Source organism: Lytechinus variegatus, chromosome 15 (genome assembly GCF_018143015.1).
Source record: "Lytechinus variegatus isolate NC3 chromosome 15, Lvar_3.0, whole genome shotgun sequence".
NCBI classification, from domain to species: Eukaryota; Metazoa; Echinodermata; class Echinoidea; order Temnopleuroida; family Toxopneustidae; genus Lytechinus; species Lytechinus variegatus.
Window position 1 is genome coordinate 17,458,214 of NC_054754.1, and position 21,875 is coordinate 17,480,088.

General features: G+C 35.7%; 1 protein-coding gene across 1 annotated transcript; it reads left to right on the forward strand.

The window, feature by feature from the left end:
* The first annotated feature begins 10,254 nt into the window (after nt 1-10,254).
* LOC121429323 lies at nt 10,255-12,292 on the forward strand. The gene has a single exon (XM_041626331.1). It carries the CDS (start codon nt 10,457-10,459, stop codon nt 11,372-11,374), a length of 918 nt encoding a protein of 305 aa, XP_041482265.1. The 5' UTR covers nt 10,255-10,456; the 3' UTR covers nt 11,375-12,292.
* The last annotated feature ends 9,583 nt before the right edge of the window (nt 12,293-21,875 follow it).

The following is a 21,875-nucleotide window of genomic DNA, read 5'->3' on the forward strand; positions in this document are numbered from 1 at the left end:
ATATAGAACATAATATTCCATATGATCTTGACTTATCTAACTTAGATGGCAACATAGTGATCAACAACTTAGTCATAATTGTCTCTGTTTCCTGTAGCAAAGCCATATAATAATGTTAGAAAACAAATGATTGTAATCCACTATACCTATGTGGGAAAGCATGTACTATTACTGAAATTGAACATTTGCGCTCATGCCGTCTAACAGTTTCTTCATTAATGGGGAAACATTTGTTTCATATTCATAACTGGGCAAGTCCAAGAATTCGCGCGCGTTACGTATGGGACATTTCAGAGGCTTCAATGACCTGAAAAATAGTGTTAATTGACTTTGATTAGATTGAATACCCTCATGATGGTAGACATCTAGGAGAAGAATAATCATGGAAAAAATAGTGGCATATGACCTCGACCTTGACCTTTTATAGAGAAAAGATGGGCCGTTACGTATGGGACGCAGAAAAAAGACAATTTTTAAAACAATTTTTACAAGTTGAGAATTCTCTGAAAGTATTTTATTTGACAACTTGTAACTCAGTGTGATAGAAGTCACAATACTCTAGTATATCTAAGGCAAGTTTCATGTCATAAGCCAAATCCCTCTAATTACAGACTCTAATTAAACAAATTAATGACATGTTACGTATGGGACAGTTACGTATGGGACATTTTGTCCCCATAGAGAATGTACACAATTTCCCCCATAATTAAGAAAATTGAAATAATTTAAAATATGGAAATAACAAAAGAGTTTCTGTCTTTTAAAATGTTCTATTGAGACATATTTGATATGACTGACAAGGAAATTAGCCATTTCCACATTTTTTTTTCGTGTTTTTCATGGTTTCATGAATTTCTTATGTATTTCTATTGTTTTTTATTTTATTCATATTTTTCCATTTTCACAATTTTTTCGCTTCAATTGTTTTCATTAATCAGTATTCATAACAAATCAGTCTTTAAAAACTAAAGAAAAGGTAAATAATCACTTTTTAGAGCACTCTTGAAATTTGTTTTTCTCCATTCACTTTGTACACAAATCTCCCCATTGACATTGTGTGTAAATGTCCCATACGTAACATGTTGTCCCATACGTAACAATTATTTAATTAACTTTTAATTAAAAAGTAAACTCCATTTTTGAAACTTTTTGGGGTATAACATTTTCATACTTTATAAATTAGAACTTCCCAGAGATGCAACAATACAAGTATTGTATTATGAGAAATAACTTAAAAAAACATCCTTAAAATGTTACGTATGGGACATTCCGCCCTTGGACAAGACCTAATTTGCATAATTAATTAGATGACATCACTTCTTTTCCCCCAAAAGTAATAAGATGTTAGGGGGTCCATGTCCCACCCATGACTAAATCTCACAAGTTTTGTTTTTATTTTCTATGAGTTTTTATAATTGTCCCATACGTAACGCCCATTTTACCAATTATGCAAATTAGGTGCCCCAAATTAGCATAAATATGCATATTATCAAATTTTTCTTAATGAAATTTTAAATTTCAACATATGGGCTTTCTTACCCCACCAAAGATAACTTCTTAAATTAAAGATGAAATTTTGCCTTCTAGGGTGACCTTTTCTTGGACTTGCCCAACTACAAATCGTCCACATGCACACATAAAGAGACATGACAGTAACAATACATCACATCCATGTTAGCCTGGATGTCTGTATTAATAAAATAAATAATTGCTATGAACTGGACTTGAGTAATCTATTATTTGCAGCTTAGGTAAGCAAAGAGATTGACTGGCTCTACACTAGTCTGTTGTGGTCAACAATTCCGTCCGGTAGGGCCTATAGTATCTATTTGGAAAGAATCAGCAAATAAAGGCTTTTTAAGCCGACTGAAATAAGTATTAAAAGCAATAAAGAACACTGAATCAGATTCAGCAGAAGTGTTTGCTTAAAAAAATGGAGAGGGGGTGGGGTAATTAAGAATGGACTGCACACTGAAAAATTGGGGCCTTTATACTAAATAGAAGGCACTGTTCTCTGTCATTTGCTTATCTTCTTAAGATGTAAACATATCAAAGCATTAGTCTCTGGGAGTTGTAGTAGTGAGAGATATACACAATCATTTTATGAATCACTGGCGAATCCAGGGGGGAGCCTGTCCATGCCCCCTTTGAGAGGCACAATTAAAATTTGTAATGTAAAAATGCCATCAAAATATAAGTGTGCCCCTCCACTTTGAAAGTAAAGACCTTTTTTTTAAGCTCGTCAAATTTTTCCTCTGGAAAATGTGCCCTCCCCTTTTCGAAAATCCTGGATCCTCCTCAGTTATGAATCAATTGTACCTCCATGTCAAACCGTATCCTTCTATAAAGAGTTACAAATGATCACAAGATTGTTTGATCTTTTCATACAAGGGCACCGTTTTATCACCCCCACCTATTTAGATTGGATGTTAACATGTAGCAATTTAGAATTAACAAAATGTACAAAAATGTTCGCTTATAAATACAACATTGTTCATACTAATCTATGGAAAAAAGGTGATTTTTCCATTTTTGTTAAAATAAATGTTCAAAAGTTTTAAACTAATACAGCACTCACGCTGTTGCATAAAAGTTACCATTATGGTAACTTTGCAAAACAATGGTAACTTGCATGGAATCCTTGATTCTGATTGGCTGTTGATCAGTGTTACCATGGTAGTTACAATTGGAAGGCAATGGATTACATGCACAAGGTGTGTCTTAATCCAGACATTACCATTATCAGACACACCTCCTTATACAAAGTATTGCTTACGGTGTGGTGATCGCTAGCCCAATTATTTTGGGCCTTTCCGCTTCTACAATTTTTCATGGTTACCCCCTCATCCCCTCCTCTTGCACTTACTAAATCCTGATTTTTTCCCTCTCCCAAAAAAAGTAGGACAGTGCCTACCAGTTCATATCACCAACTGTCCCCAGAGCTGGTTATTAAGGATTTACTATCATAGGCCCATACATATTACACGCATAAGTATAGTTTACTGGTCTTCATATCAATTACTCAACCTCCCCCCCCCCTTCCTCATACCAAAAATGAAATCTTCGACAGGTTGGGGGAAGGGGCATCTATCCCAGGGGCTGCAAAATAACAAAGGAGCTTCACCCCCCCCCCCCCCCCATCGACTTCTTTCACTTTTTTATTGGTCATTGTTATTGTCTGCATCTGTGTGATAGCTAAAATCTGATAGGCCCTAAAATAATACAAGTTTTATCGACATGATATGACATTGTAACATGGCTATGGTAGGGTATAGCATAGGTCCACGTGTTTCCAAGATTGCTTATTTGCTTACCTGTCCTCGTCGTAGTGTTCACCCCATACCAGGTCCCGAAAGCGGTACCGCGGGGGAAGCGGCGGCACAGTATCTACCGGTTCCGCCATGATATCCGCATTATACATCAACAAATCGTCTCCGCTGAACTACCTCAGAATCACGGGGATGAATATGAGATAATCGAATATTAGGACGTGAAGACAAACTTTAAATCAATGAATCTTGTTATAAAGCCACCGTTTCCCACGTTAATGGATGCCTCTATCAGCCGCCCGCGATCCGAACACGAACCAGTCAATACCGATTGTTGTTCGGTAAATCTCTCCAATCCGAATGCAAAAAAAGATCGACTGCACTCAAAATTCAAGGCTAGCTCCGTATTGTCATTTACAAATTGAGCTGAATTTTTGGTTCACTTATTCCACATAACAGGTGTATTTTTGGTCAAAAGGCGAACATTGGGCATTGGTAGAGTATCCAGCAAAGTGAAAACACGATACGTGTGGTAAACGTGCGTAGATGGAAGATTGCCTCTATCCCATCCCTTGTGTGTAATGAAATCATTCATTCGATCGCACAATGAAGCTCCAGCTGATTTGTCTATGGCTTTCTTCGCATACTGTGGTTCTATTCTGTTACGAAACATGCTGCTTGAAAACCCCGCCAACGCCGAAAAAGAAGATGGAGTAGAGTAGAGGGGGATCGAGTCCTTTCTAGCAATTTAAAGCAGCCACTCGACAGATTTGCAAATGGAAAACAAATGCAGACAACAAAAGACACAAAATAAGATGATTATAAAGTGGATGTTTCCCAGCATGACTAGCATTTGACTAAACTATGGTGATGACTCAGTGGCGTAACTACGGGGGGGCATGGGGGGGCACGTGCCCCCCCCCTCCAATCGGCTGGCCCAAAAAAAAGAAAACGGGGAAAAGGAGAAAAAGAGGGAAAAAAGAAAGAGAAACGTAGTGGGGGAAAGAAGAAATTGTTGTTGATCATATTGTTATATTACATCATGTTATTTAAGCATTTTTTCACAACTTTATGAAACATTATTTGCTTAATTGTGTCTTCATTGTTCCTGGCGCTCGCATAGACTTTTTAACGAGATACCTGCTGTACTAAAGCCTCCCGTTTTCAAATCAATATACAACAAAATAATATATTTCCTCGCAATTAGAGTTATTATTGTTATAAGTAGTGATATATTCTTCTTTTTCATGACAACTGAAAGTTATTGCCCTATTTTAAGGTCTTAATATAAAACATTTCCTGTCCGTGCTAACGTTCGCATAAGTGGATTGGTGAGATTTCTGCTCTTCATGAACTCCTAAAATCAGTCCTTAAAATGTCAATTTTTCTGATCTGAATATAAAAAAAATTTAGCTCGCGCTTCCCGCTCGCATCATTTGGTTAGTGAAATACATGGGGTCTTAGTGAATTCCTACAAACAAGCCTTGGAATGCCCCTCTTCATGTCTGAATTTCCTATATTTTCAGCTCGCGCTCGCAGTATTTCATTAGTGAGATGCATATAATAATCATTATAACAATGACTTCAAAAAGTGCTCCATGTGTTTAAATGTAATTCTAACAAAATCAGCAAGCGCTTGGCACTCGCATTAGATGACTATGGTGAGATATGTATACTCTGACTTAATGGATTCGTAACTACAGTGCGTATCAAAAAAAAAACGGGACAGATTTGAAAAGTCTATAAATTTTTTGTTTCAAATAATGATGTCTATATTTTGGTGTTAATAGATGCTCTAAGGTCTTATCTTTGAAATGCAATTTAAAAAAATAAATTTTATTCATGCTTGAGCGAACACGGGACGTTTTTGTTGGGGGTTCAAAAAGAGGCTTGCGCCAGAATTGCAGAATATGTGTAATACAATGATCAGACTTCTTGCTAATCAGGAGACTTCCTCTTGACCTTTTCATTATCTGTGCCACAATTTTCGAATTATGCTGTCAAACTTCATTTACAAAGTTATTTATTTAATTGAATTATTTTGTTTTTTCATTTAAACTTCTCTTACCTTTTAATTTTACTTCATAAGTAACTGAGAAAAGAAGATTTTTTTTTGTCAACCCACGCACGAAGATTTTAATTATTAATTATTAATTGGGAAAACTTGTGATTATTCAAATCGTTTTATTATGTGAAACAAATAATGTAATGTACCTTTAAAAGACATGAATATATTTTTCAAGGGGTCATTAATTCCTTAATTGCTTGACAGGAAACACAGGAAGGGATTCATGTTTTCAATGACAATGGTGTATTGAGTCAATTTTGAGGGAGCTAGATATGGCAGATCGGGTAAAATGTATAAAAAAGATTGTGAGCGAGCGAAGTGAGCACGCAAATATTCCCACTTTTTTAATTACAATATCAAATTTTGTGATAGATTTTGACATAATATTCAGAAAATGATATCATATTTTACTTTCTATCTTTCCTTATTTCCTGTCCACTTTTATTCTTGGTCATGATTTTTTTAATTGAGGGGGGGAGCAACCCTAGCGCCCGCCCATCTGTGTGGCTTTTTCAAAAGGCACCATAACCTTTGTAGCACATAATGAAAGGATTTGAAAAAAAAATCCATGCTCTCCCATAATTCGGTTGAAAAAAAAAAATTTTAGCTTGAAGAAGGAATATTCAAAGCTAACAGAGAGCATATTAAAAAGAAATAACAGAATAATTCAAGCAAATAAATAGATCTGAAAATGAATTTTGACCGCATGATTTGAAAATTATGGCAAAGATAATGAAAAGGTTAAGAGGAAGTCTGCTAATTAGCAAGAAGTCCAAACATCATATTACTTATATTCTGCAATTCTGGCGCAAGCCTCTTTTTGAACCCCCAACAAAAACGTCCCGTGTTCGCTCAAGCATGAACGAAACTAATTTTTTTATAGCATTTGAAAGACAAGACCTTAGAGCACCTATTAACACCAAAATATAGACATAATAATTTGAAACTAAAATGTTATAGACTTTTCAAATCTGTCCCGTTTTTTTTGATACGCACTGTATAGTCCTTAAAATATCCATGTTTGTGGTCAATATATACAAAAATTTCAGCTCCCGCTTCGCGCTCGCATCATTTGGTTAGTCAAATACGTAGGGTCTTAGAGTATTCCTACAAACAACCCTTAGAATGCCCTTCTTCAGGTCTATATTTTCTAAATTTTCAGCTCGCGCTTTTGCGTTTGCAGAATTTGATTAGTAAGATGCGTATGACCATCATGATTACATGACTACAAAAGGTGCTTCGTGACTGTGTTTAGATGTAATTCTAACAAAATCAGCAAAGGGTGGCAATAGCATTAGATGACTATGGTGAGATATTTATACTCTTAATGGATTCTAAAATATAATCCTTAAAATTTCCTTGTTTAGGGTCAGTATATACAAAAATTTTAGCTCGCGCTTCGCGCTCGCATTGTTTGTTTAGTGAGACAGTACAGTATGATTACAAAACAATTTGCTTATAATGCAATTTTTCGTCCTTAATATAAAAAAAATTTCAGCTCGCGCTTCGCGCTCGTATTATTTAATCACTGAGATACATTCGTTTGATGGCACTGCATGTCCTTAAAATATCTCTATTAGGTCAGTTCACCTGACAACTGAGCGCGCTTCGCGCGCTCCCTAAGTGACCCGAAATTTTTGCTGGTGCCCCCCCAATGCCGTGACCCACGGTACGCCACTGGTGATGACAAGGGGGGGGGGTAAAGACAAGTGGGGAGCAATAAGGGGCAGATTAGGGTACCTGTTCCTTTATAGACCTAGGTCCATGCTGTTAGCAACGTCAAATTGTACTCATGGCACTTCCCAATATAGGGCCTATCACCTTTAGAGCCTCGATCCAATCGAGGCTCTGAATAACCTCTAAACAGCCACTTTGGAACATTTTAGGTTATTTATTTTAAAAAAGACTCGTGAAGCTTGCCAGGCTCAGCACTGACCAATCGCCAACAAGGTTTCCTTGGTAGTTATGAAGGAAATGTTTACCATAGCTGTCTCTTTTTTATGAAACGGGGTTGGGGATTCCGACACCTTCGACGCATTTGTGTTGTTATTATATAGACCCTCACTGTTCCTAACATCCATTTCCAGGTGATAATCAATGACAGAGATTCAAGTTTTTAATATTTCAAAACAAAATTTGACAAACGTTCAACGCAAGGTGGCGCTCTTTAAAACATTGCAATATTTTTCATTGAACCTTTTAGTTCTGCGGTGTCCTCATATTGTGTTCATTGTGTGTCGCTTTATGAAGGATTGTAATTTGCATGACGTGTGTGATAATGTGGGTAGAGTTTCTTGGCAATCAGAAAGCAGAGTGAAAACTTAGCCAGTTCCATCGATACACTGTAAAAACTGTGGTGTTAAAACTGACACAAATTGGTGGTAATAGAGGACCACACCCTGAGGTGTTAAAATTACACCCTACAGATTGAACATAACACCAAAGAGTGTAAATGTAACTACCAAAGGTGTTGTAATAACACCTATAGGTGTAAAACTAACACCACCAATTTAACACCGGTGTAAAATAACTGGTGTGGTCCTCTATGTACACCGGTTAACACCACAGTTTTTGCTGTGTAGCCAAAACTCATATAGGCTGAACAAAAATTATCTGAATAAAACAAGTAATATTTACTCATTGAAACGCTGACGATTTCATCGAAATCTTATAACAAAATACTAAAGTAATCGAATTATAACAATTAAGTTACACTAATTTTGTGTGAAAAGAGTTATAATGCACACAGTCATGAAAAATGAAGAGATGTGCTGATGATGTCATGTGCAAACGTTTCTTTTTCGAACCAGTAGAACGACTGGCTTTGTCAAATAAACAATGTTTTATGATCCGATCACGGGGTATTCTCATTGGACCCACTCAGATTTCTCAATCTCTAATCATTGGCCTATACAGTGCGTCCCACAAAAAAAGATAACGAAACCGCGATTTATCGATGATTTTATCATAACTTAATCACAAATACATAATCACATAGCATTATACAGCTTAGAATCTTCTCTTTCATCTGAAATTATTTAGATTATTCCTCATTCACGCATGAGTGAGCAAAAACAATTTGAAGAAAGGATACCAAAAAACTCATTTGGCGGGGGTACCTTATTTCCAAAAGAAAATCACATGCCTAAAAAGTTCAATATCTGCTCTTTTATGTTCAAGAAGTAAAAGGTTCTGTTCCCTCGAAACAATGCTTGTATTTCTATAATTTCATGAAATAAAAATGTGTTTTCGCCGGTTTCCCACAGAAGCTATCGCACGGTTAACAAAAGATTTAAATGCATGGCTGATTGTCAACAAAGCGGAGTGTCGAGTGACTCGGAACGTTAGCCTGTGAAACCTCTTCATTAATTTATGAAATAATTTAAATTCAAGCTTTATTTCAAATAACCAGAACTTTGTTATTTCTTGACCATTTGCTGTAATTTAGATACCAAATTAAAGAGCAGATATACTTTTTAGGAATGTGGTTTTCTTTTTGAAACCCACATACAGCCCGCCAAGTGACTTTTTGGTATCCCCTCTTCAATTTTTTTTGCTCACTCATGCGTGACTGAAAAATAATCTAAGTAATTCCAGATGAAAGAGGAGATTCTAAGCTTTACAATGATAGGTCACCTGTCTATTTAATTTGTGATTAAGACATATGAAAAATCATCGATAAATCTCGGATTCGTTTTTTTATGGGACGCACTGTATAGCTTGCTCATAAATGCGAGAATTAAATGCGATGCTATTGGTATATCCTGTATTTAAGAGGTATTTTAGAGGTACTCCAGATATTTCATTGTCAACATGATGTCACCGGGTATTCCCCATTCATTTCACAATTACATGTGACCTATAAAAAAAATATTGCTAGCTCTTTATTGTTTAAGACACGCCAGATATCTGTTAGACTGTGGTGTTAAAACTGACACCAGTTGGTGTTAATAGAGGACCTCACCCTAAGGTGTTAAAATTACACCCTAGAGATTGAATATAACACATAAGAGTGTTCTAATAACAAACAAAGGTGTTAAACTAACACTGTCAATTCAACACCGGTGTAATATGGTTTGGTTCTCTATGTACACTGGTTAACATCACAGATTTTGCTGTGTTGTACTGTGCATTGTGTCACATAATTGAGCTCTAATGATTTTATATTCAAGTAGGATTTAAAAAATTGTATTCATATAACTTCCAGTCTTGTAGGGCTTGACATAGGCCGCATCGCTGAGAGACCCGTGCGTCGCTGATAAAAAAACTCACTACACTCTAAATTCCAAGGATTAAAATAAATCCAGATCGGCTGTGAATAGACCAGCCGAATATCAAATTTAGAATTTAATCTTGTTAATTTGAATATAAATCTAAAAAGAAATGATTTTACATATTTTTAGATCTAAAAGTTCATCCTTAAGATTTAAAATAAATTCAAAATTCGGCTGGTCACTATTCACATCCGATCTGGATTTATTTCAAATCCTTGGAATTCAGAGTGCATAGTCGGCAGTTTTCGCTTCAACGACGCACAACGCATTCAAGAACATAGAAAATGCCCTTTATGACAAAGCACAACCAATAAATGTTTGTCGATAATTGGTGTAACAACAGCTTTCCATCCTCGTTTCAGAGCTGGTAAAAATTGCAAATGCACCGTTTGTCCAGAATCGAAGACTAAACTCCAGACCTGTTGATACACTAGTTTTCGACAAAGCCTTGTTGTTATTATTCATGACGGGCATTAATTAATTTTTTTTTCTTCTGTTCTTGAATCTGCTGAGCCAAAAAACCTTATTGTGAAATAAAGATATTCTTTCAGTGTCGATATCTTGTCTTGCGACAGACGTTTGCTGGGATTCCCCACTACACTATAATTATGGTAAACCCTTGTCAGAATGGGCGTGCAGTGTACTGAGCATGCGCACTCGTTGTAATGACGTGCATCAATATCTCGAGACATTTTTATTTCATTACTCCTGGTAGTTGGTGATGTTGTCATTACTTGTGACTCTGTAGGTCTAAAATGTTGTAGAAGTTTTAGCGGGGAACGACATCGCCAAAAATCAACGTTATAGTTAATTCTAAAACTTATGTTCACAGGGATATCAAGAAAATGGCAGATTCTTTGATTTTGAACGTTGGTGGGAAGATATACCAAACAAATAAATCAACCCTCGAACGATACCCGGACAGTATTTTCACAAGCTTGCTGAAAGGTGGTGCGTCTGCGATAAATCAACAAGGACACTACGTTCTAGATCGGGACGGAGAGGTCTTTCGCCATGTACTCAATTTCATGAGATGCAGGGAACTGGTTCTTCCTGCTGGATTTTGTGAATATGATTTGCTTCTGTGCGAAGCTAAGTTCTTCAAACTTGTTGCTCTTCAGAGAGCCATTGAAGAAGAGACACGCGGAGAGATCGGTCTGAGGGTTGGTGGCCGGACCTTTCGGATGACTATTGAACAGGCAACGAGGGAAAAGGACTCCTTCTTCGATAAGATGCTGGACGGAAGGAAGAGCGTTCCTCGCGATCCGCTTGGCAACTACCTGGTCGACAGAGATGCGAGGATGTTCCGATTTGTCATGCTTTATCTTCGAGACGGTGGCCTCTTCTTTAACATGTCATCACCAGAATTAGATCAACTGAAAAAGGAGGGGGAGTACTTTGGGCTCGACGTGATGGTACGCCATGTTGAAAGTTTCCGTGTCATGATGTATATACCCATCGGTTGCTTGCAACTCCACATCTTCTACCATGAAGACAGTGACCAATATGTCATCTATGCCAACAAAGCTAAGATAGACGGATGGTTCTCATCCTGGAATATCTCCGAGGTATGTTCCAAATTTGCAGTCTTTAAACATGATCAATCTGGCGCATCGTTGTTTGTCGGTCTGCTTCGTGTCTCACAATGCACAAAAGAGCAAATCATTACTATCCTTTGCGAAAAGCTAGGTGCGAAACAAATGCCAATAAAGCCGGAGGTTCAGCTGAGTAACGGCTGGACCAGGTTGCATTTTACAGCTTAATGATATAAGATCAGATGTCTTGCGGTCCCTTGTATAAAAAAATGTATATTGTAAGTGGTGCCTCTGGGTTCAAGCATGGACCTATAATGTCCAAGAGGTGGAGGAAGGGGCGGTCTTATCCCGTTGCATAAAAGTAGCTATTGCAGTAACTCCATCCGATAGTAACTCACATGGAGTCCCTGATTTTGGATGTTAAGCATTGTCACCATGGATGGCAAAGTTACCATGATAAAACATTTTATGCATTGGGGCTCACGTCGCTAAGCAGTCGATTTCCTTCCGGGTGTGGGTGTTCACTCTTTCTAATTCAGTAGGTGCTCAGCAGTTCAGGGCTTTCAGACTTAGTTCAATGGGTGTTAATCAGAGATAGGTTAGTATGGTGATTGGCAGTTTTACTCTATACTTCTGCTAGTACCTCCCATCAGTTGTAACGACCCTTAGCACACTATGTACAATAGGAGCAAGGCCACAAGTGAGAGTGTGTAGGGGGGTATAGGGGACAGGACGACAACCAATTTGATTATTCGTCTGAGCGAAAAATAGGGTAAAACAATAGGGTGAATCTCTCACCATAGGGGATGGAAAATTTGACAAGCAAAAAAAAAAAGAAAAAAAAGAAAGGTTATCACCCCAAATGTAGGTCAGTTCGACCAAAAGACATGTTTTATTTCGATTTTTAATGTTGTATTTCTCTCCATCATAACAGACCAATAATAGTAGGGGGACGTTTGATATTGTGTCCCCCCTACTATTTTGGGTAGGGGGAACGCGTCTCCCCTGGGATTTCCACCCATGATTAAACAGCTGTAAAATGTAAAAGGAAGAAATAAAGCATTGGAAAAGCGTTTTTAGAATACCTTCATTTCTCTTCGGTGAATCAAAATGAAGTCATAGTGTCGGTAAATTTATCATTTTTTACCATCCCACTTTCAAAACACAATGGCGCTACCTTGTTTTAAACCTGACATTCATTAGTAAGATTTTTAGGAAAAGAAAATAAGAATGTTTTATTCAAGTCAATTCAATTCCATTAAACATTTATTTTTTTCCGATTGACATTTCATCCATTTTCATATAAATATACAGATCAATTATACAGTATGTAACCCCCCCCCCTTCGAGGCCCTCAATTCAAATTCAAGCTCCTATTTTAAGATGGTGGCCTCTCACATTTTTTTTTATTGATTTGTATGTATATACATGTATAAACATGCCCTTATATCATCTTTTGTTATTTTTTACAGTAGGAAGGATCAGCATTGGGATAAGGTACAAAATCTTAAGTTATAATTCCCCAATATAACCCATCTGTTTTCTTTTATTGAACCTGTTTCTCTCTCTTTTTCTCTTCTGCCTTCCTTAATGTAAAATACTGCGTTAATATCTACAATGATTGTTGCTATAAACGGATGTATGGAATGCTCCATTTATTTGCCATTTATTTTTCTTTGTGCCTTTGCTCATGAATAAGCAAGTCTCTATCTAAAGCTATTTTTTTTTATGATTATTGCAAATTCACCTACTCTGTTTTATTCTATGATTGCTTTTTGTTCGCAATCAATATTTTATGCCTTTGTAATTTACTTTTTATGTACATGTTAACCTGCCTTGAACCAGTATAAGTTCATGGACCTAGTTTCGCTTGTTACTCTTCATTGTTTCACTTTGTTTATTTGTATTATGGTTTTCTTTGAAATAAAGAAATGATTACAATCATATATTTATACAAAGAGTATATATATATATTAGTTACTTAATGACCTGCCATTTGTTTGGAATAGAAACGGTAGACCTGGTCTCTTTATGTACAAGTAATATCAGATGAAAGAGGAGATTCTAAGCTTTAAATTGGTAGGTCATTTGTCTATTCGATTTATGATTAAGGTATGATAAATGATCGCTAAATCTCGGTTTCGTTTTTTCTGGGACGCACTGTATATTGGTGTCTTTGAACTTGAATAGTCATGATGAAACAACTATTTAGTTCATATACATGTTTTTGCAATGAAAAAAAGAGAAAAATATAAGTATCATTTATATTTCAATTAGAATATAATGTTATGTATTATTATTAAGATGTAAATGTCTGCTCATTGTTGTGTTATGTTGAAAAATGATTATGCTTGGATCCTATTGTGATTGAAATGTGGAAATCAAATCAAGTCTATAGGAAACCTAGCATAAAACCCAAGGCTGGGCCCCGTCTTACAAAGAGTTACGATTGATCCAATCAACCACAACTATGGAAAGCCAGCAACATCAAGATCTAAAATCATGTTCGTTCAAAACATTTTCTAAATATGATGTGTATTCACACATTCATCATTTTCGTGAAAATTCAGTGCACTTCTTTTTGTTTACAAAGGACATTGTGCAGATTTCCAGGAGAAAAAAATTACGACATTAATGGATTTCCATATAGTTGAGATTGATCCGATCAATCGTAACTCTTTGTCAGACGAGACCCAGAATTTTGCCGATACTTCACTGTACAATGAAATATTTTGATCTGAATTTTGAATATTACAAAAGAATGTACCAAATTGATAATCAAATAAAATTCATGGTAGAATCATATAAATCTTTACTTAATTTCGTATAACTAAAAATCTCAAAAAATCCCCCCTGGAAAATCCTGGATCCGGTCGCCCTTGGGAATGAGCTTACTGAATAGCTGTATTCATTTCTCTATAGTGTTTATTTAGACGACAATGTGGAATAATAAATGTATTTAGAAACAAGTCATCTAAAGAGCACTCTAACATGAACGATGTATATTTTGCTTCAAACAGTTGGTAGGCCCTATGTCTCTTTATGAGGTTCACATTTTGTAAATACTAAACTTCATTCTTTAAAGTGAAAAGGTGGCTTTATGTAACCTGTATGTAATATACCAAGCTAAGTTTGTGTTCGATAGTTTCTTAATGCGTACGCTTTTTGTGGTATGAGTTTTTAAGGTTAATTCGTAAAATTAAGAGTAAAATTAAGAAACTTATGAAATAAATCACTTAAAATTATTAATGAATATTCGATTATAGTTCAATTATTTTCTTTTATTCGATTCAAGTCGTGGTATCATTTAATTTCCCCGTATTTACATTATACAGTGCGTCCCAGAAAAAACGAAACCGAGATTTATCGATGATTTATCATAACTTAATCATAAATAAAATAGACAAATGACCTACCATTGTAAAGCTTAGAATCTCCTCTTTCATCTGGTATTACTTAGATTATTCCTCATTCACGCATGAGTGAGCAAAAATAATTCGAAGAAAGGATGCCAAAAACTCATTTGGCGGGGGGTATCTGAATTTCAAAAAGAAAATCACATGACTAAAAAGTTCAATATCTGTTTTTTTCTTTGGTACCTTGATCACAGAAAATGGTCAAGAAGTAAGAAAGTTATGATCCCTCGAAACAATGCTTGTATTTCCATAATTTCATCAAATAAAACGTGTTTTCACCGGTTTCCCCACAGAAGCTATCGCACGGTAACAAAAGACTTAATGCATGGATGGCTGATCGTCAACAAAACGGAATGTCGAGTGAGTTTGAACGCTAGCCTGTAAAACCTCTTCATTTTATGAAATTATTGAAATTCAAGCCTTATTTCAATCAACCAGAACTTTCTTATTTCTTGACCATTTTCTGTAATTGAGGTATCAAATTAAAGAGCAGATATTGAACTTTTTGGAAATGTGGTTTTCTTTTTAAACCCCAGATACGGCCCGCCAAGTGACTTTTTGGTATCCCCTTTTCAAATTGTTTTTGCTCACTTATGCGTGAATGAGAAATAATCTAAGCGATTTCAGATGAAAAAGGAGATTCTAAGCTTTACAATGGTAGGTCATTTGTCTATTTTATTTATGATTAAGTTATGATAAATCATCGATAAATCTCGGTTTTGTTTTTTCTGGGACGCACTTTACAAATACACTATCCGTGTATAACATTTTTCTGCAAAAGAAACAAGGTGAATAAGAAATTTTGTGGTTCACCTTTTTCTAAAAGTAAATCTTTTAAACTAATCAACAATGTTTTTTGAAAAGTAAAGCTGAACACTGCTTTGTTTTTTTCAAATCGAAGAAACTTCAATTTCTGAAAACAATAAAATTAATATCATATCCACATTTATATTCAGAAGGGGCATGTCACAAAACATGGTTGTGATTTGACATTTACTAACAAGATACGGATGACCGCGGTATATGTATTGGAAGACAAAATGCGTTCCCTCAATCACGATATATTTTGGAAAAAGTTGGAATATGCAGATTTGATTAATATCGCTCCAATAAAAATATATTTCAAAGTATTTTAACTACAACTGAAACAAAATTTCACGATTGCTCATGAGTCATTGTTTAACTTCTTACAACTAACCCTGCAGATAATAGCTTTATATATTTTGATTTACTTGTGTCAAAGGGATGTTATAGAATCTACTTATTTTTTGCTGTATAAAGTATACGAAAAGGATTAGGAGTAACATTATTGAAAAACGGATATCAATGTATGCATATGTATAAAAACAAAACAAATGCGTGACTTACTTGACTTAGTACATTTGAATAGACTATGTTTGTATATATTGGCTTTGAGAAGTTGTAGAAAGAACTGTTTATTTGATATTCATGTACATGTAGTTCGTAAACAATATCAATACTTAGAAATGTGTGTGAATCTTGTAAATAGAGCTCAAAACTATTAAAAACTGTTAAAATTACAATAATGGTATTTCGTTGTTTATGGTTTTTGCGTACTTTATATCTTTATAACAAAAAAAAACAAACGTGTAAGTACAGTGTGATGAACCAAAAGTTAACCAGAGCCACACGTATGTAAAAGATGCTCAATTTTATTACTGTGCGTCCGGCGCGATATTTATTTCTTTCCAAACAAAGCAGTGTGGCGTTGCAAATTTTAATGTTATGAGATGTTATGTTGTTTAGATTCTGTAAAAGATAATTGCAAAATTGGCCTGTATTGATGCATTCTGTATCAAAACGGTATACTCAATGGTAAAAATATTTATTTCATATCTTGCGCCTCTACATCTCACAAAAAAGACTCCCTTTCATGGACTTCCAAAATGTATCGCCTTTATAATCATTATATAGACTAAAACTACTTCCTAGGCCCCGTCATACAAAGAGTTCCGTTTGATGCAATCAGTCATAACTCTATGGAAATCCATCAGTCTCATAACTTTTAGAAAATTTGCACAATGACCTTTGTAAACAATGATAACCATAGTGAATTTTCAACAACAAAAAAAACACACACAAAACAATGAATGCATGAATGTACATCATATAGTTAGAAAATTGCTTGAACAAACATTCATTATAGATATTGACGTTGCTGGCCGTCAATAGTTGTGATTGATCGGATTAATCGTAACCATTGTAAGACGGGGTCCTGATCTGAGTGACTTCCTCTTATTGCACATTCCACTGTTAAAATTTGATTTTGATTTCAAGGGGGTGAGAGAGAAAAAGTGAGGGAAGGAGAGAGAAAAAGTGAGAGGGAGAGGGGGATACGTAAGCCATCTCGTGCACATGCAATTCTTCACCCTCGCTCTCTGAAATAATGTTAACCAACATACAAGGTTGGTTAACATAATTATGAACCTATACAAACTGTTGGTTAAGAAAAATCTCCATTGTTTTACATTCAATTTATTCAAACCAAAAGTTGGTATAAGTGCATATATTATGTTAAACGACTTATTTCTTTACTGAGAGTATTTCTTTTAAACAATTTCGCCTCATCTTGGGACCTGCGTCAACTTTATCATGGTAGTAATGATAAATAAAATGCACCCTTCCACTTTAATACAGGCCTCCTTGAAATAACATCCCATCAGGGAATTGTTTCTTATCTCACCCCATTTCATCTCTATTTTCCTCAACCCTCACCAATTTAGTTCTTTAAAGGACAAGTCTTTCCCAACAAAAAGTTTATTAGAATAAACAGAGAAAAATCCAACAATCACAACACTGAATATTTCATCAAAATCGGATATGAAATATGAAAGTTTCGCTTAATTTCACAAAACAATTATTTGCATATTCTGGTTGGTATGCAAATGGATGACGTCACCCACTCACTATTTCTTTTGTATTTTGATATGAAATGATTTTTCTCTAGTGATTCAAATCATTTTTTATTCTGGGATGGACTTGACACATTACATGTGTACATCAAATAAAATCTTTCATTCTCACAAATTCATTATTTTTTGTGTAGTTCTCCGTTTGAGTTTTCACTCTCTTTCTTTTATTCACGAACACAGATCAATTTCTCTGTTAAGAAGGAAACATTTCCTTTCCTCACACTTTTGACATGTACCCCTTCTCCGAATAGATACCCCCCCCCCCCTTCTCCCCGTCTTTCTCATATTCCCATCAAACTTTATTTTAGACTACTGAAATTAAAAAATACCACACATAGTTTTTAGAAAAAAAATTATAATTTTTTCCATCTACAATGTACATGTAGTAAACTTCACAAGTTCTCAACAAGAACTTTAAAAAAAATAATTTCCAACGCTTTTTCAAGAATATGAAGCACAGTACGTACATGTATGTCTGTGGTATAACATTTGTGTTTGGCTCTCTTGAGACAAGTGGTGTTATTGCATTGACGCCCAACGGCGACAATGCATTGTTCTTGTTCCATATTCCTATTCCGTAATCTTCTTCTTCTTCTTCTTCTTCCACCAAAATCCCATTTGTTTAACACATGGTTTTGTTAGCTCTACCCTGGCTCCGTCCTTCATCCAAATTCAACCAAATTTGGTAGACATGTTGCCCAGCATCCCTAGTTGTGCCTCTCGTCTTCCATTTTCCAAAATCACTCATGCATGACCATCCAGGCGCCATTTTGTCAATTTCAAGTCCATTTGCATACCATTCTTCATTCTTTCATATCTCGGTTATCCTGCATGCTAAAGACTTCTAACAAATTGCTATAGATAGTCCAAGAGTTGCTCCGTCATCTGCGACGTATAACTTGACCTTCAAAATGCCATCTTCATGCCTTAAATTCAAATCCGAAATAGCCTTCCTTCAAAAACTTCATATTTATTAAAATGTAAAGTCAAAAAATCGTAAAATGGCCATAATTTTCTTGTTTTTATTCATTTCGAGCTCATATATTCAGGAGTTGATAACAGTACCATATCATACATACTACTCAGTTTTCACGCATCACTGATTTTTCGTCATTGAAATAGCGCCCTCTAAAGTTTCAAAAACACTTACCTTTGAATGCTCCTCATTGCGTCATGCATGGCCAAACCCGTACCCTTTCTTGGATTTAGGGTCTTCAAGATATGCCCTTTCATGCCATTTAAAAAAATATATACCTTACAACTGACGAAATATCTCAAAAATGCTCCCGAAAATCAGCAAAATACCCCAAAATGCACTTTAATGCCAGCACAACTTCAACTTGCTCTTATTTCCTTATTATTGAAGCTTATTCTTTTTAACTTGGCAGATATGAGTATTGATATATACTTAAACAGTTTGTTAATGTTTTGTAACAGAAACTAACAAATTGCTGACGGTAGCTTAAAATTATTGTGCAAAACCTTCATTTTTAATGTCTTTCTTTATATGGCATTTACTTCCGGTCTATTGCCTCCACACAAATAAAAGTGGTATCAATGTGACCGCATTGGAATACTCTTTCCAGTGATACCAAATACGACATAGGTTACAACAGAAAATTTCAAGATAAGTCAATCTGAACACATGGTATACTGCTCACAATGCACACATTTTCAACAACCACGTATGGGCCGCCAATATGGTCTAAAAAATTTTACTCGAGAATGTAACTTCCTATGGACAGCAAAATGTGCTAATATCCAATTTGATTAACATGTAATATTTGTTAGTCCTCCCCTGCCACCGTTCCTCATCAAAATTCATTCTAATTTGGTAGACATGTTATCCATAATTAGTGACCATAACTTTAGAAATAGCGCCCTCTATTGCAAAGTCTTAAAATAGTTGAATTGCCATAACTTCCTTTGAATTTATTTTTGTCTCATATTTTCAGGGTTTGCCAATTGTATCATTTCACATAATCTAACTGTGTTTTACGCATCAGTGACCATTCCTTTAAGAAATAGCGCCCTCTAATATTTTGAGAATGTATATCATCTACAGTTTTCTTTCTATCTCTTCCTGTTTCTTGCCCTCTATTAAATCAGAGGCGTCAATGCATGCACATCGTTCTGAAACGATTGCAGTTCTAGTTTTACATTTGTGTTTGGCTCTCTTGAGACAAGGAATTATACACGTCAATATTGCTTCTAAAATAATTTGAAAGCTACATGTACATGTATACAATAATTTTCAAATGGCTAACACCCCCAATAGTGACTGCCATTATGTCAGTACAGGAACATCTACCGGTCGGCCAACTAATAACCATAACATAAAGGCTTGCAATCAGTCATTAATCAAGGGCGTGAGTGGTCACAAATAAAAAGATCTGAAAAAAGCTGAAGAGTGTTGAAGAAGTCTGAAATAGAGAGAGATCCCATACCTTTTGTACAGAGATGAGCCGAAAATAAGCTGAAATAAGCTAAAATCAAAAAAAAAAAAATCTTAATTCAGCTAAAAATCTGAACCCTCACACCCCTGATTAATATAAAAAAAAGTGTCTTTCCATTTCAATCTTTCTGCCTGTATTTCCTTCCCTCATTCATACATGTATTACACACGGTGAACCGTAAACTTCTCCACGTCATCAACTCCACCAAGCAAACCTACAAATATATCATCAGATCCCGATTAGTTATTGTACAACGCCTACTTAGCTTGTTGTACGCGATCAAATGGGAGGCTGAATGTCACACATTCGTACCGTTGCACACAAGACGTACCATCCAAAATGTACCGTCCAAAATGTACCATTGCACGGCTTTAAGAGGTGACGTCACAATGCGATTTCATTAAATAAGGTGACAATGCGCGTACAGCCCGCTAGCTAAATGCGCAATGTTGTCCAAGAATATGTGCGCTTGTGGGCCCGGCTTGTGGGATTTTGCTTTTTGCTTTCAATATTTTTGCTCCCTTTTCATAGATTACTGGAGGGAAAAACTCTTGTGTTTTTTCATATTTTCGCTAGATTCCGAGGCGTTGTACAACACAAATAGCGAATATTCTTATTCGTGCAATGGTGCGAGATTTCGCATTCGGTGAAAGAAAGAAACGCTCTATTCAACTCGGCTAACGCCTCGTTGAATAGAGCATCTTTCTTTCACCTCATGCGAAATCTCGCACCATCGCACTCATGCCTATTCGCTATTTGTATATTGTACAACGCCTACTTAGCTTGTTGTACGCGATCAAATGGGAGGCTGAATGTCACACATTCGTACCGTTGCACACACAAGACGTACCATCCAAAATGTACCATTGCACGGCTTTAGGAGGTGACGTCACAATGCGATTTCATTGAATAAGGTGACAATGCGCGTAAAACCCGCTGGCTAAATGCGCAATGCTGTCCAAGATCATGTGCGCTTGTGGGCCCAGCTTGTGGGATTTTGCTTTTCGCTTTCAATATTTTTGCTCCTTTTTCATAGATAACTGGAGGGAAAAACTCTTCTTTTTTCATATTTTCGGTAGATTCCGAGGCGTTGTACAACACAAATAGCGAATATTCTTATTCGTGCAATGGTGCGAGATTTCGCATTCGGTGAAAGAAAGAAACGCTCTATTCAACTCGGCTAACGCCTCGTTGAATAGAGCAACTTTCTTTCACCTCATGCGAAATCTCGCACCATCGCACTCATGCCTATTCGCTATTTGTATACTGATCAATGTTTTGAAGAGCATGAATACAAGGCATGCACTTTGGTTGGCCACTGCAAATTCTGAGATCAAGTGGCACAAGAACAGATGATAATATATGAAAAGTACAAATATACAATAAGTAACATGATTCTCATTCTTTTTAATTAAAAAATACTGTCATTTCAATTACAATGAGAATAAAAACTAATTACAATAATAAGGAAGTAAAAAATTTCTTATTTTTTAAAATGCTGGATGTATACACGAACATAACACAAGAAAAACTCTTTATTTATTTTTAATCCTGTTGGGGAAAAGGGGTGTCAAAAAATGTTATTTTACATAATAATTGGAATAAGGAAATACCATCAATTTTAATAAATTGTTATATTAACTTTTTTTCATTATTATGGAGGAAGCATTATGAAATTAAGCATTCCATAGAAGTGTGGCCTTAATTACTTTAGTCTAAGAATATACCTATGTTTCAATGGGAATTTACCTAAGTCTGAGTGAATGCCTCCCTTAAAGGAGAATGAAACCATTGGAACAAGATAGCTTGTGTGAAAACAGAAAAATCAAAGAAACAGATCAACAAAAGTTTGAGGGAAAAATCGGACAAATAATGAGAAAGTTATGAGCATTTGAATATTGCGATCACTATTGCTATGGAGATA

Bases quoted from the DNA above. Each gene is read 5' to 3' on its own strand.
- LOC121429323 (XM_041626331.1), top strand. From the start codon at position 10,457: ATGGCAGATTCTTTGATTTTGAACGTTGGTGGGAAGATATACCAAACA.